This window comes from Aedes albopictus, chromosome 2 (assembly GCF_035046485.1).
Source record: "Aedes albopictus strain Foshan chromosome 2, AalbF5, whole genome shotgun sequence".
In the NCBI taxonomy this organism is placed as follows: Eukaryota; Metazoa; Arthropoda; class Insecta; order Diptera; family Culicidae; genus Aedes; species Aedes albopictus.
The window spans coordinates 294,574,081-294,588,928 of NC_085137.1; the positions used below are offsets into that span (position 1 = coordinate 294,574,081).

The window sequence follows — 14,848 nt, forward strand, 5'->3', positions numbered from 1 at the left end:
CTTGGAGGAGCAAACTAATCCCGTAACGTGGGTAGATCACCTTAGAATGGTGCGTTACGGTGTCAGATCTATCACATCAAATTTTGATCTTGCTGTTCTGTCCTGTCTAAAGTGGCCAGCCACTACCTGACAGGCATTAGAGGCATTTCAGGATCAAACTTTGATCGGCCGTGTAGCCTGGTTTGACCAACAGTTTGACTGATCTGTAGGCAGTCATTTCGACATATCTAGATTCAATCATCTGCTCTGCAGTTCATTTAAGGACAGACTTGTTAGAATCCCAAAATGGCCGACCTTGGCACCTACTCACGATTTCGAGGGCACAAATCTCTTCGTAAACAAAACCAGCGCACCTGAGCTTCTCATCTTAAGCTTATTACAAGTGAGTAAGAACAGAATAAGGCTGCGGCCAGAGTGGACGCGTCACGCGACGCGGTGCGGCGCGTTTTTGACGCGGCTTCCAACGCGGCTTGATAGCCACAGTGAACGCGGTGCAACGCGTCTGTTCGTAAAGCAAACTGAAAAGTTTTCATAATTTCCGTTACCTTTGCACATGAATACTGACCATAACTATTTTATTTATTAACTACTAGCTGTCTCGGCAAACGTCGTGCTGCCTGCCTACTGCGTTTTTTGACATGCAGATCCGTAGAAAAATTCCCCGCACAATGAAATTTCAAATTTTCTCGTTTTCGGTGCTTTCCCGGTCGATTTTTCTAATTATTTTTTCGCACGAACACGTCGGAGCCCTGCACGAATAAAACACTGAAAGAATGGTGCAGATTCGTTGGCCCGTTTCCGAGCCTATTCGTGACATACAAACACCATTCCATTTTTATTTATATAGATTTTATTAAACTGACCATAATTATGTCATCTTTCAAAATACAACAAACGGTGAGAAGTTTTGATAAGATTTTTTGGATATTGGATAACTTCACACCATCAATGTATAATTTTCAACTCGGGTTGCAGAGACAGATTGTGACAGGTTCGCCTTGACAACCAGTAGCACACAATCAAAGTGAGCTGTCTCCTCTCTATCGGTTTAAGAGTCATAACATTTTAACAGTTTTCTAGAGGTTTTTGATGAAAAATTTCCAAGAAAAATGTGATTATTGTGCTCAACCTAAAATTAAAAAATGAACCATTTATCTAAATTTACCTTCAAATGCTATTTACTTCTGATGATTCAAAAGAGGTGTACATTTGGGACAATGATAATTCCCTAACCTCAAATCTACCCGTCCTTTAGGTACAAATTTTGAAATTTTATGAAAAACTAGATTTAACGTATACAACAAGAGCTACCACAGGGTTGTATACGTTAAAAAATGGCGCCCTTCGTTTATTTTTAAAAAGCAAGGCAATGGAACAAGTTTGTTAACTTAAAATAGTATATTTTTATTTTGAAACTATTTTTTAAGCTTACAGCCCTAGTAGAATACTTTGAGACAGTAAAATAAACGAGAGGGTGCAAACGCCTTTTTGTGCATGAAACATGGTAGTGCTAATGTGAAAGCTCTGCTTGTAATGGGTGTAGAATGACAGAGATTTCGATTATTTCCGTTAAGTCTTTAGTCGTAAATTCAAAGGAATTACTGATTTTGATTCAGGTGATAAGTGAGGTTACGAGACGCCACCGGATAATAAACATGTGGTATTATTCATGTTAATATTTTTTACATTCACATTTAAATGCATTTGAAAAACAATTTCGTAAAATAACCGCCATGATTTGGTAAAAACGGACGAAACCCACACAAAAATACAACCCACACAAAAATACAAATTCTCGCGGAGAATTTTGTATTTTTGTGTGGATTTTGTACGTTTTTACAAAATCATGGTGCTAATTTTACGAAATTGTTTTTCAAATGTATTCAAATGTGAATGTAAAATATATTAACATAAATAATATCACATGTTTATTATCCGGTGGCGTCTCGTAACCTCACTTTTCACCTATTTTGCGAATCAAAATCAGTAATTCCTTCAAAGTTATGACTAAAGACTAAAGACGGAAATAATCGAAATCTCTGTCATTCTACATCCATTACAAGCAGAGCTTTCACATTACCCCTACCCATGTTTCATGCACAAAAACGGTTGGCACCCTCTCGTTTATTTTACTATCTCAAAGTATTCTACTAGGGCTGTAAGCTTAAAAAATAGTTTCAAAATAAAAATATACTATTTTTGAGTTAACAAACTTGTTTCATTGCATTGCTGTTTAAAAATAAACGAAGGGGTGCCATGGTAGCTCTGACTACAAGCTCAGTTGTTCATAAAATTTCAAAATTTGTACCTGTAGGACGGGTAGATTTGAGTTTAGGGAATCACCATTATCCCAAATGTATACCTCTTCTGAATCATCTGAAATAAATAGCAGTTGAAGGTAAATTTAGATAAATGTTTCATTTTTAATTTTAGGTTGAGCACAATAATTACATATCTCCTGGAAATAGGCCTTTTCATCTGACAGGTCCGTGTATGCCACTGTTTACAACCGCCGAACAAAGGCGCAAACGCGAAACTGTCATTTTCATAGGAGAACTGTCAAAGACCCGAAAAATCAGCTGATTTAAGACGTAAAGGAATTGGCCGACCGGATACCGAAAAAGCAGTAAAACGCCGAATGAACTTAAACAGAGAAAAATGGTTTATTAAAACGAAAAATGCGAGTGGTCGCTACGAATGGTTGTTAAGTACTAGTGTGAAAAAATTTGACATGACGATCGTTTCAAAAACTCTCGGCCTACTTCGTTTTCATCCCCTCTCGATCGGCATTTTCTTGGGTCCATCAGATTTCTTGTGTTCATCAGGAACGTAATTCCACGACGAGGTCTACATCGATGCTCCAGGCGGTTGAACAACGTTGGCTTTCCAGATATTTTCGAGGTATTAATCGCTAGCATCACCTTAGATCTGAGCGATCCAGTATTGTCATCCGCGTCCATCCATGATTCGTCGCCGTCATCACTGTCGAATTCCGCCGGAACTCCACGTACGGTGACTCCTTGCTTTGCCTTCGACTTCGCCAAATAATCACGTCGGACGAAAGAAGAAGCCATTTTATGATTTGTCACCTTAGGTTCCGCGCCGCCAGCTGCACCTTCATCAGAGCTTCCAGTAGAACCGTCGTCATCATCGGTTTTAACTCTGTCGTCTCCGCTATCAGCATCGTCGTCTTCATCAATCCCCTCTTGCTGATAACATACAGGTATGATCCTTGATTTGTACTCCCTTACCTCTTTCTTGAATGGCGAACGCTTTAAAACTCCTTTTGAATCTGCTTCACCCATTTCTACATCCAGTTCAAGTTCGTAGAGGCTGTTTTTGAGGTAAGCCACGGCAATTACATCACCCTTAATCTTCAGTACAGCCTTTTCTCCGCCGTCATTGGTGAATAGCACATCAATTCCCGCCTTAGACAATCTCTTCACCGACAATAAATTACCTCTTAACTGTGGCAGGTACACTACGTTCTTCATTTCAAATCGAGTACCCTGCAACGTCGTGCCTGTCACTAGTCCTTCCAATTTTCCTTCTAGGGATACGCCGGCCTTGGCCACGTCAACTACGAACGGGTCTTTCAATCTTCGGATGGATTGTAAAAATCGTCTGTCGTTGATCAAATGATCACTACATCCAGAATCGACGTAGAAAACGATTTTCTTCTTATTCACCTTACCTTGGCTCGCATTGAATGATACTGATTTTCGAATACCAGTCGCTTCATGTTCACTATCAGAGTTGTCCGCATCACAATCCTTTTTCATATGTCCAGCCTTACCACACCGATGGCACCTTCCGTAGAATTTTCGAGATTTTTCCCATCCGCCAAGGAACGCTGCACTATCATCATAGCAATCGTTTCGGTCAGCACGCTTCGATTCTTCACCCAGCAACCGTTGTTTGACCGTCTCCAAGGTGAGCTCATTATCATCAATGTTTTCCAGAGCAGTCACGAAGGGATCGTAGCTGTCTGGAAGCGTGAGGAACAATTGTGAAACCAGGTCGTTCTCCTCAAGCTTTGCTCCCGCAGACTTCAGCTGCCGCACCAGGTCATCAAAAACGGTGAAATGGCTCCGCATCGCCGTTCCTTCTTTCATACGAAGCCTTGCGAGTTGCTTACGCAAGAGTGTCTGGCTCGCCACCGACTTCTTCGCAAATGCAGATTCCAAGGCATTCCACATAGCCTTAGCGGTTTCCTTGTCCCGAACTACTCCAAGGCACTCGTCCCCAACGAATCCGACAAGCATGGATTTTGCTCGGCGGTCCATTTTCAGGAAATTTGCTCTTCTAGCATTACCTTCGGCAGGAACATCCGCTTCGAGTACTTCCGAAACCTCAGCAGCTTCCAAAAACAGCTTCACTCTGAACCTCCAATTTTCGAAGTTGGTTCCATCCAGCTGGGGAATTCCAGCACCTTCCTTTACCGAGGAGCCCATAACCTAAAGGAATTGGCCGACCGGATACCGAAAAAGCAGTAAAACGCCGAATGAACTTAAACAGAGAAAAATGGTTTATTAAAACGAAAAATGCGAGTGGTCGCTACGAATGGTTGTTAAGTACTAGTGTGAAAAAATTTGACATGACGATCGTTTCAAAAACTCTCGGCCTACTTCGTTTTCAAGACGTCAAATGAACAGGCCCATCTTTCACCAGATAACTCTAGAAAACTGTTGAAATGTTATGGCTTTTAAACCGATAGAGAGGAGACAGCTCGCTTTGATTGTGTGCTACTGGTTGTCAAGGCGAACCTGTCACAAACTGTCTCTGCAACCAGAGTTAGAAATTATACATTGATGGTGTGAAGTGATCCAATATCTAAATAATCTTATCAAAACTTCTCACCGTTTGTTGTAATTTGAAAGATAAAATAATTATGGTGGTGGAAATTATGAAAACTTTTCAGTTTGCTTTACGAACAGACGCTTTGCACCGCGTTCACTGTGGCTATCAAGCCGCGTTGGAAACCGCGTCAAAAACGCGCCGCACCGCGTCGCGTCGCGTGACGCGTCCACTCTGGCCGCAGCCTAATACCCTGCCCTTCGGTTCAGAAAGGGGTATGGGCGCGTTCTGCCAACTTGGTCGAGGCAGATTTCTTGTGAGAACAAGTTGCATACAGACATTCAAAAGTGCCTGAACGGAAGATGTTGCTTGCAGAGCCGTAGCGTGGTTCCACGGCGCCCTTGGCAAGCACCCTGATATGCGCCCCATAGTAATGTCTATTGTTTTCAGTTTTATAAAATTTCTTCAAAAGTTGTTTTGTTTTGACATGGTGACATCACAGACAAACAGACGTCTCACTCTACTCACTTCCCATCGTTTCACTTTTTAACGGATTATTCAAATATTCCGTAGTTCGCAAATCGCTAGCTCATGGCGCTCGCATCGTTTTTGCTTCTGTTTGACGTTTGCTCACTACCGCCATCTACTCAGTAGATTTGCGTACCACAGCATAATTAGCATTGGGTGATTTTGTTTGCGTGACGATGATTTTTATCGTATTTTCTTCTAAGTGACACGTCTGTTTGTCTGTGGTGACATGTTTTGAGAAAAAATATTTTTTTCTCGAGAATTTCATATTTGTTTCGAATTTCCATTAAAAACTGTTTTGAAAGCATTGTATTTAATTTGTTGTATTTTCAACGTTATATTTTTTGAGATATTTAATTTTATATCTGATATTTAATATCTGTTTATTTCTACCAAACTGTTTCACATGTTTTATTAGGAATTCATTCAGTTTTTTATATCACTTTTCAGCACAACTTCAATAGCTTTTTTAACAGCATACTTCCTAAAGTTTATACCTATCCTGGAGTCCTCTAAGAAGCCTCACATGATCCATTCTTATATTTCCGTGAAAAGTTCTTTCAGTTTTGTGCGTACCACAGGTACTTTATGAAATTTACAAGATATTAAATCGAAATATTTCATAAGTAGATCTGTAGTAGTTAATTGCAAAAGCAGTTGAGATTGGTAGGGGCTGTTTTTGGAATTAGTTGCTCTAATAACAAAATCTATCTTATCAACCTTAACTTTCATCAACTTATGTTGATTCGGGGGCACGGACTATGAAAAGAACGCTTGGAATAGCCAATAAATTATTTAAAAAACATAACTAAGACAAACAACTTGTAGCCATACAGCTAGATTTTCACAGGAACCATATTTATTGATGAGATCAAGTTTTAAAATGCAATGCTCAAGATTTTTTGAAATGGTTGATTTGGTTGAAAATATATTTGGAAAATAACTTGAGACATAGTGAGAATGCTGATAGATTTAATGAAACTTCTACAGAAATTGTGATTTTTTGAAAATTTACACAAAGCTTCCTATTTTTATTTCTTATTTTTTAAGGTTAAATTGTGAAAAATATAGAATAATATCTTAAAAGGGGTATGAATTCCCAGGAAAAACTATTGTAAACATTCAAAAGAAAGTCTGAACAAATCTGTATATGGAAAAATGCTACAACAGCAAAAACATGATAACTATGGGGTGTGAAAATATGTGTGTTTCTGAGATACAGTGCATTAGTTTGAATCTTGCTAAAAACACCATACCATTCCTTCCAGCCTTTGGCCAATTTGGCGCCCCTCTGAGGCTGGCGCCCTTGGCGGGGGTCAACCTGGCCAACCCCACGCTACGGCTCTGGTTGCTTGTGAGGATCACTTGAAGATCGGATGGAAGATCATTCTTTTTTTTATATAGGGCCTTGTACCTACTATTTGGGCAGGTGTACCTATTTTGTTCACTTGCCGCTATAACTAAGTCAATTTCAAACCGATTGATATGAAATTTTGTATAGAGTTAGGCACGTACAGTATCTAACTCTGTACAAAAATTCAAATCAATCGGTTTGAAATTGACTTAATTATAGCGGCAAGTGCCCAAAATAGGTACACCTGCCCAAATGGTACAATACCCTATTCGCGTTCGCCTATTTGTTGCTCTTCGTGTTCGTATATTTTAAGTTTCATCTTCAACTGAGTCTAATGAACAGCAGGAATGATCTTTGCATCTGCATCCGTTGAACCATTCTGAATGGCCGTCGTGAAAGTATCACCAAAAGCGCTACTAACATTTCTTTTATATTTTCATGTATCTGAGTATCATGAGTGATAGCAGTAAGCAGAGATAGCAGTGAAAAATGGAAGTAATGCAGTACGACGGTGGTGCGATGCTGGTAAAAAAATATCGCTGAAGATGAGCATTGTTTGTACTCAGCCATGTCTAAGACGTGCTCCGAAGTGTCAGGAAAGGAAGCATGCATAAAGCACTAACCTACAAAATCCAGGGAAAAAGTTGAAAGACCTTATTTCACGTGGAAATCCAGCGGTAGACAAGAGGTGGATATGGATGGATGTTCCTTGGAATTGGAAGGACATTGGTAATGACAGAGCCGAATTTAAGAAAGCGACGAAGCGATTGTAGCAGGAGATGGTGAAGTTGGACTACGAAAACGATTTGCTAGAAATCGCAGACAGCAAATGGCATAGGCTTATCGTATTTCGTTGGAGATGGCGATGAGGAAGAAGCAGCATTCCAAGTACATAACCAAAATTTAATCACAACTACCTACCACAAAAAAACAACACGATCGAACGAAAATAGGAAAGAGCAACCCAGCGAAACCAGTATGTTCAAAACGCTTACCCTAAACAAGCGACCCAAAGGTAAATTACGTTGACAGGGTGTCTACTACCTGGAAAACCGGGAATCCTCAGGGAATTTTATTTATCATGGAAAAACCTGGAATACTCAGGGAATATCTTGAGTACTCAGGGAAATTTTACTCCAATAAAAAAAAAAACATTGGGTCTTATGGATAAAAAACCTGGTAATAAAAATCCATATAGAAATTTCGCCACAAGGATTTTTTTCAGAAATTCCGTCAGAGTTTCTTTCTGGAACCTCTTTAGAAATCCTTCCGCATTTTTTACGCTAGTTTTCTTGGTATTCCTTTTTGATTTTTTTTCCGGAAAGGTATACTTCCGGATTCCTTCCAGGATTCCTGAATTCCAACCGATTTCTCCTGGAGTTTTTCACGGGGGTGCTATTTCTTCCCGGAGTTTCTCCAGTATTTTGCTCAAAGTAATCTTCGTAGGATTTCTAAGAGAATTTATTCCGAATACTCTATAAGAATTTCTGTCGGGATAAATCGTGGAATTTCTTTCGACATTCCTCATGAAAATTTTACACGATTCCTTCAGGTGTTCCTCTTGGGACTTCCCCAGAATTTCTTTCGGAGTTGCAAAAGGAGTTATTCCTGGGGTTTCTACTAAAGTTCCTCTAAAGGTTTCTGAAAAAGTTTTCACAAATTTACTGCAAGAGTTCCTCAAAAGATTTCTTTCACTTTTTTTTTCTTTCAGAAAATTGCATCAATTATGTTATTCATAGGGTATCGCGCCACTTGGGCGGTGATTCTATATTCGTCTGTTTGCCACTATAACTCAGTCAATTTTGAACCAATTGACTTGAAATGTTGTACTCGGGTAGATACTATCCCTATCTCACCACATTCCAAAAGTTGTGCCAATTGGTTCAAATTTGACTGAGTTGTAGTGGAAAACAGACGAATATAGAACCGCCGCCCAAGTGGCGAGATTCCCTACGTGGATAATCTAATTGCCGTAAGTTTTTGAATTATCTTCAAACCCATTAGTCTGCACAGTGGGCCTGGCCGCTTTAATATTTGTATCATATCATCGTTGATATGCTGCAAATATTAATAATGACAAGAAAATATCAGAAGCAATTTTGGTATTTCCAGGATGCTTTTCAAAACTGGCTGTGCAAGCACTAGAATAGAATAGAATAGATTTCTTTCACTTTTTTTCCTGTGATATCTTCAAACAATTGCTTTGGGCTTTCTTCGAGATGTTCTTCCTGGTATCCTACAGAAATTTCTTAAAAGTTTACGCTAGGTTTATTTTGAAGTTTTATCTGAGATTTCTCTCGGAGTATCTCCTGGAACTTCTCTCAGAAGATTCGATGTTGGTCATGAGATGTCTCACAGAGTTTTTATTTATTTACCCTAGACTTTCTCCTAAGATTTTTTTTTTCCTGAGTGCCTTTTGGGTTTTCCACAGGAGTTATTGCTGATATTTCTCATTAAATTCTTCTCTTGCATTCTTTCAGAGCCAGGCTGTTCCTTCCTGAGATTTTTTTTTTAATTCTCTGCATTATTCGCAAGATTATTCCTGGAATCTTTACCAGAAATTGTCACGAGATTCTGGATACTCCTTTAGGGATTTCTCCCAAAGTTATTGCAGGGATTCTTTTATGGGATTCTTCTACGGGTTTTCCTCAGAATGTCTCCTGAGATAACTTATGAAATATCTTATAGGAAATTCCTGGAGAAATATTCGAGGGAATTCAAAGAAAATCTTGCGAGAAACTCCGCAAAGCGCTTTTGAAGAAATCTCGACAGGAACTTCAGGAAAAAACCTGAGAAAAAATGAGACATCTCGAAAAAAGTTCTAGGTAATAGTGATCCCGAGAAGAAATATTAAGGTTAAAGGATGCGTCATTGACAAAATCGTCATCATTGATAATTCGAAAGCAGTTTTCTCGTTCAAAGATTAAATTTCCGCAATGAAAATGTATTCACTGTATTGCGGGTGCAGAATGGAGTACAGTGAATACATTTTCAATGCAATCATTCAAGTTTTTAGTGAGAAAACTGCTTTCGAATTTCTGATGACGACGATTTTATCAATGACGAATCCTTCAACCTTAAGAACATCCAAATAGGAATTCTGAAAACCTCATAGAATCCTGAAAGCAGCTACGGACGAAGTTCCGCGAGGAAAACAAGGTAAATATCGGGAAACTATCGGTAAAAAATCCCGACATAAAATATTGGATAGCTATCCCGGGAAACCACTAAAAAGACACGGACACTGGCTTCAGCCGGCGGATGTACTGATTGAACGAAACTTAACACGGAGTGGCTACGGAGAAGCTATTCTCGTGAAAATTTTCATCGCTTGGAGCGGGAATCGAACCCTCATCCATCCGGACATCCAATGGCATTCTTGAAGAAACTTTGAATAGTTTTGGATGAATCTTAAGGACGAATTCAGCGGGAATCTCTGGAAGTATATCGGAAAAACTTAGCAAGAAATATCGTGACATACTCAAACAGATATCTCAGTGAAAGAAACCTGCGGAAAGTCAGAAAAAAAACTTTGGAAGAAATTCTAGGAATTACGCTCAGAAATCTTGTAAGAATTTTTGTAGAGCAGGGAAACTTACGTATTTTCGGCAGTTTTGTTCTATTCGTCATGGGGAGTTTTTTGAAACCTGTTGAACTCAAAATTGGCATCAATTCCTTCCCAACCAAGTTGAATATGATCAAGTCTCAGACGATTTGGCCGGCATAAATCCCTCATGACGAAGAGAACAAACCTGCCGATGATACCCTAAGTCACCCTTTATATTTTTTATTTAAAAATTGGGTTATTTTTTCAATTATAAATTCTCAAAATTTCATCTGGAAAAAACCTGGAAAACTCAAGGAATTTTATTTTGAGTTATGAGTAGACACCCTGGTTGACCATTTAACTAACAACACATTCTCTTACAGCTCAATACACCACATCGATTTCCCACTTTTCTCAATCCTCAAGGCCACGCAAAACTTAAAAGCCGCAGGGCTAAAGAGGTTGCTATGCCTACTCCCAAATTCAAAGGTGTATTATGGACAATGTGAGTTCTCGGACTTGCATTGGAGACTTGGCCCTATGACCCCCTTGTGCATCAATAAAATAAAACAATAAAATAAAATAAATGCAAGTGAGTAGGGGTGTGCCGATATCGATAAATCCGATATTATCGATAATTATCGGGTCCAAATTATCGATACGATATCCGATAATCAAAAAACCGATATCGACGATATTCCTTGCGCGATATCGGACGCAGTGCTACAAAGCTTTGGAGTTATCATGAATGGATAGTTCAACGCGAGGTTCCATTATGTTCAACGACATATTTTGGAGTTAGCCTCTATTTACTTAAGGGTCCATAAGGGCAGGAGGAGGGTGATTAAGAAATTTTTATAGCAGCATTTTCCTATTACTGAGAATATTTCAAATGTGGGTTTCCGTTGTTGTATCAAGCTGCAAAAAAATAATAACCTTGAATTGCTACGCCAGTTAATACTGCTAAGTATTTGTTTCCGGAAAGTCTTAATAAATGAACAAGATGTTAATATTTTCACTTTTAAAAAGTTACTGTAAACTGAAACTGACAAATATAAATAAAAAGTGAATAAAATTTCATATATTTTTTCATTATCGGATATCGGATCCGATATCGATAATTGAAAACCGATATCGTTTCGATATCGATAATTTGGAAAACCGATATCGATAATATCGATAAATTAGGTCGCGGCACACCACTACAAGTGAGTAAGAACAGAATAATAAAATGCTCTGATAGGTATTTGAAGATTGCTTCTTGAGATTTGTGCGTCTGAAGTTCTGATGCACTGCTGAAGCGGGATTTTAAGACGTTTGCCCTTAAGAAGTTGAACTTGAAAATATGGTGTATAAAAAACTTATGCGGTTAGACTAGTTCTACAAAAGTCAAGGAAAACCCGCTCTCACTTAAATATTTAAGGTCAATATCATCAACTATATTAGCAAAATGTCAATTATATTCATGATAAATATCAATTGGCATTTTTCGAAGGTAGTCGATGGCATTTACCTTAAATATTGGAGATGAAGCGGTTGTCTGTGACTTTCTTGTAGAACTGGTCTTGCCGCACAAGTTTTTCATATACCATATTTTCAGGTTTAGCTTCTCAAATGAGCTGTAGGTGATTGATTACTGATGTCGAAATGACATTTTCAGCACTGTCTGTAGAAACCCTTGAATGACTTTATATCAAATGATTCACGTTTACTTCTTATAAGATTTCTTTATGGAATATGGCGTGAATTGGTCCAATAATTGTATAATCAATTTTGTGACTTTCAATCAGCCCTGTTACACTAGCTCAGAGGTAATCCAATGCTTACTATCGGTGAACTGCTCACATTCATCTTTCAGTTCGTTAGTTTCGCTGGCTACTTCAGGATCAATCACTCGAAGAGAGTACAAATCATCGATATAAAGACCCGATTTCCCGAATTCCTCACTCATTTTTACATAACTTTAAAATAATTCAATAGGTTATGAAAAACTCGACTTAAATAATAGTTTCGTAAATGTTTGATCATTTATTGCCATAGTAATCTTGCATGCAACCGTAGTTTTAACGCGTATGGCATCTTTACACATGGGGGTACCATAAACGCTGATTCTACTGTAGTTCTGTTTTGACAGCAGGCGATTCGTCATTACCCAGCCGTCATCATCTCTGCCCCCTGAGCAGGAGGCAGCAGACAACGAAAATAGTGAAAATTCAATCAACTGTAAACTTTAATTGTAAAATTAGTGCGCTACCGTAACTTCCCCGGAACAATCGTGGAGCAACGTGTGTCCAGTGGTATATTAACAATCCGTCAAAATTGAGTCCCAGGGGGAATCGTCCAGGATGTCGGGTGACCAAAAAACCCTCATCAAGGGCAACCCATCGCAGTACGTGAAGCTGAATGTAGGCGGATCGCTACACTACACGACCATCGGAACCCTCTGCAAGCAGGACACCATGCTCAGGGCCATGTTCAGCGGCCGGATGGAAGTGCTGACCGATTCCGAAGGTAAGATTTCTCCAATTGTCCCGTTCCCAGCGCCGAATGCGGATGCATTTCTTTTGTTTTCCTTTCACCTTGGTTTTGGAGAGAGTGAGTCGATTCGCCATGAATCAGGCAGATGGTCTGTCTGCTGGTGAAGCAAAGTGTGACTCAATGATGAAGGTTGCAACATTTTCGGGGGCTATAATTTCTATGCATTGAAAGAGTTTTAATTTTTGAAATGTATGCTAGGCGTATTACAGTTCCATGGACGGATCACGATTTAAATATTCTTTTTGAAAACTACCTATGTTTCAATGTGTAGAGTGTTACATATATTGAGATCACAACAACCTAAAAAAAGGGCTCATGCAGATGAATCGGGTAACGCTAGGTCCGAACGTTTTTATCCTGTGACAAAAGGATTAATTGGCAATGAAATCATTTCTAGTCCTTAATCTCTCCTAAGCATACAATGTAGCAGACATGTTTTGTGTATGATTCCTCCACTTTTTCTGTACCAAAGATTTGATCATCTCCCCCTTATTTTCCAGGATGGATCCTCATCGATCGATGCGGTACTCACTTCGGTACGATCCTGAACTTCCTGCGCGATGGAAGCGTTGCTCTCCCGGAGACCACCAGAGCGATTGCCGAACTGCTAGCTGAGTCCAAGTACTACTGCATCGAAGAGTTGGGCGAAGCGTGCGAGAAGGTACTAGCCAAAAAGGAACGGGAATCCCGAGAATCGGAACCAATTTGTCGCGTTCCGTTGATAACGTCGCAGAAAGAAGAGCAATATTTGATAACAACGGCCACCAAACCAGTCGTGAAGCTGCTGATCAATCGTCACAATAATAAATACAGTTATACAAACACCTCGGATGACAATCTGCTAAAGAACATCGAACTGTTCGACAAGCTCTCGTTGCGATTCAGTGGCAGAGTGTTCTTTATTAAGGACGTCATAGGCTCTAGCGAGATTTGCTGCTGGTCGTTCTACGGCAATGGGAAGAAAGTGGCAGAAGTGTGTTGCACTTCCATCGTGTATGCAACGGATAAAAAACACACCAAGGTAGAGTTCCCGGAGGCGCGCATTTTCGAAGAAACTCTCAACATCCTGCTGTACGAGAACAAAAACGCTCCCGATCAGGAGCTGATGCAGGCCACTTCACTTCGAGGCGCCGTAGGCGGAATCTCGTCCTACACGAGCGACGAAGAAGAGGAACGCACCGGTTTGGCTCGATTGCGCTCCAACAAGCAGAATAATCCCACATGATTCACACATCAGCTGGTTCTGAGGAAAAAGTTGTTGCCAAAGAGAAACTGAATGGAAGAATTAGCTGCTTGCGTTTCCGTTTTGCGCCCTTTTAATAGAAGCCAACAGCTGCGAGCAACAGGACAATTTTTAATTATATATTACTGGGGGTTTGTTTGTGTGTAGGAGGATACTATATTATACTTTACAATGCGTAAAAGAAATCATCTTGATGGAATTGTCGCTAAAATCAAGTAGGTTTGGTTTTAACGAACATTTCTTACACATTCGTCACGGCTAAAATAAAGGCTAGAAAACTAGATTTGGCGAATTCCAGTGTTCCATTTTTCAAAACTAATGTACGTACACGTAAAGTCGTATGGAAGTCTATTACAACACGTGTATTATTGTTTCCTCAATCCTAGATTTCTCTTTCGCTGCTTTTGCGATATATGTATGTGTGTATTTGTGTACCCCAATTCCTTATAATAATACGAATATTCAAGTGACAATTCGCATGATAGGTTAATGACCCTATAATAGATTTGCTGTTTCAAGAAATATCCTGCATTATCAAGGCATGTGCGTATTTGTAGTGAATCGACGGCTCTAAAGTAGTTTTGTTTCACGGTTTACTAAAACTTGTGTTGCAACTATAAAAAAATAACTACCTATGGCATAAAAATAATCACAATAAAATTTTAGGAAATGTTGAAATTGTAATTTGTATGCTTTTGTTTTCAAAGAAAGAAATCTTCCTCCTATATTGCGATGTGATATGTTCTACTTTTCTCCAAATCTCGTTTTCCTACGAGAAGGAAGAAGAACAAAAGCAACGCCTAGAACAAACGTTCAATTTTGCTAATTTTGCTGCGGTCGA

General features: G+C 39.3%; 2 protein-coding genes across 2 annotated transcripts in view; one reads left to right on the plus strand and one right to left on the minus strand.

The window, feature by feature from the left end:
- Positions 1-12,287, minus strand: part of LOC109423751 (intraflagellar transport protein 20 homolog) — a 28,151-nt gene extending 15,864 nt beyond the window's left edge. The window contains exon 1 of the mRNA XM_029879715.2: positions 12,054-12,287. Coding sequence (XP_029735575.1) covers positions 12,054-12,177 — 124 coding nt within the window. The 5' untranslated portion in view covers positions 12,178-12,287. The remainder of the gene's footprint in view (positions 1-12,053) is intronic.
- Positions 12,288-12,391: 104 nt separating this feature from the next.
- Positions 12,392-14,691, plus strand: LOC109414257 (BTB/POZ domain-containing adapter for CUL3-mediated RhoA degradation protein 3). The gene is made up of 2 exons (XM_029879695.2): positions 12,392-12,737; positions 13,265-14,691. The coding sequence occupies exons 1-2, from the start codon at positions 12,572-12,574 to the stop codon at positions 13,987-13,989; spliced, it is 891 nt and encodes a 296-aa protein (XP_029735555.1). The 5' UTR covers positions 12,392-12,571; the 3' UTR covers positions 13,990-14,691.
- Positions 14,692-14,848: the final 157 nt, after the last annotated feature.

What these genes read in the sequence shown, in the direction of transcription:
- LOC109414257 (XM_029879695.2), top strand. Translation starts at nt 12,572, where the DNA reads ATGTCGGGTGACCAAAAAACCCTCATCAAGGGCAACCCATCGCAGTAC. An exon ending in AGTGCTGACCGATTCCGAAG is followed by an intron (nt 12,738 to 13,264) that starts GTAAGATTTCTC and finishes CTTATTTTCCAG; the next exon opens with GATGGATCCTCATCGATCGA.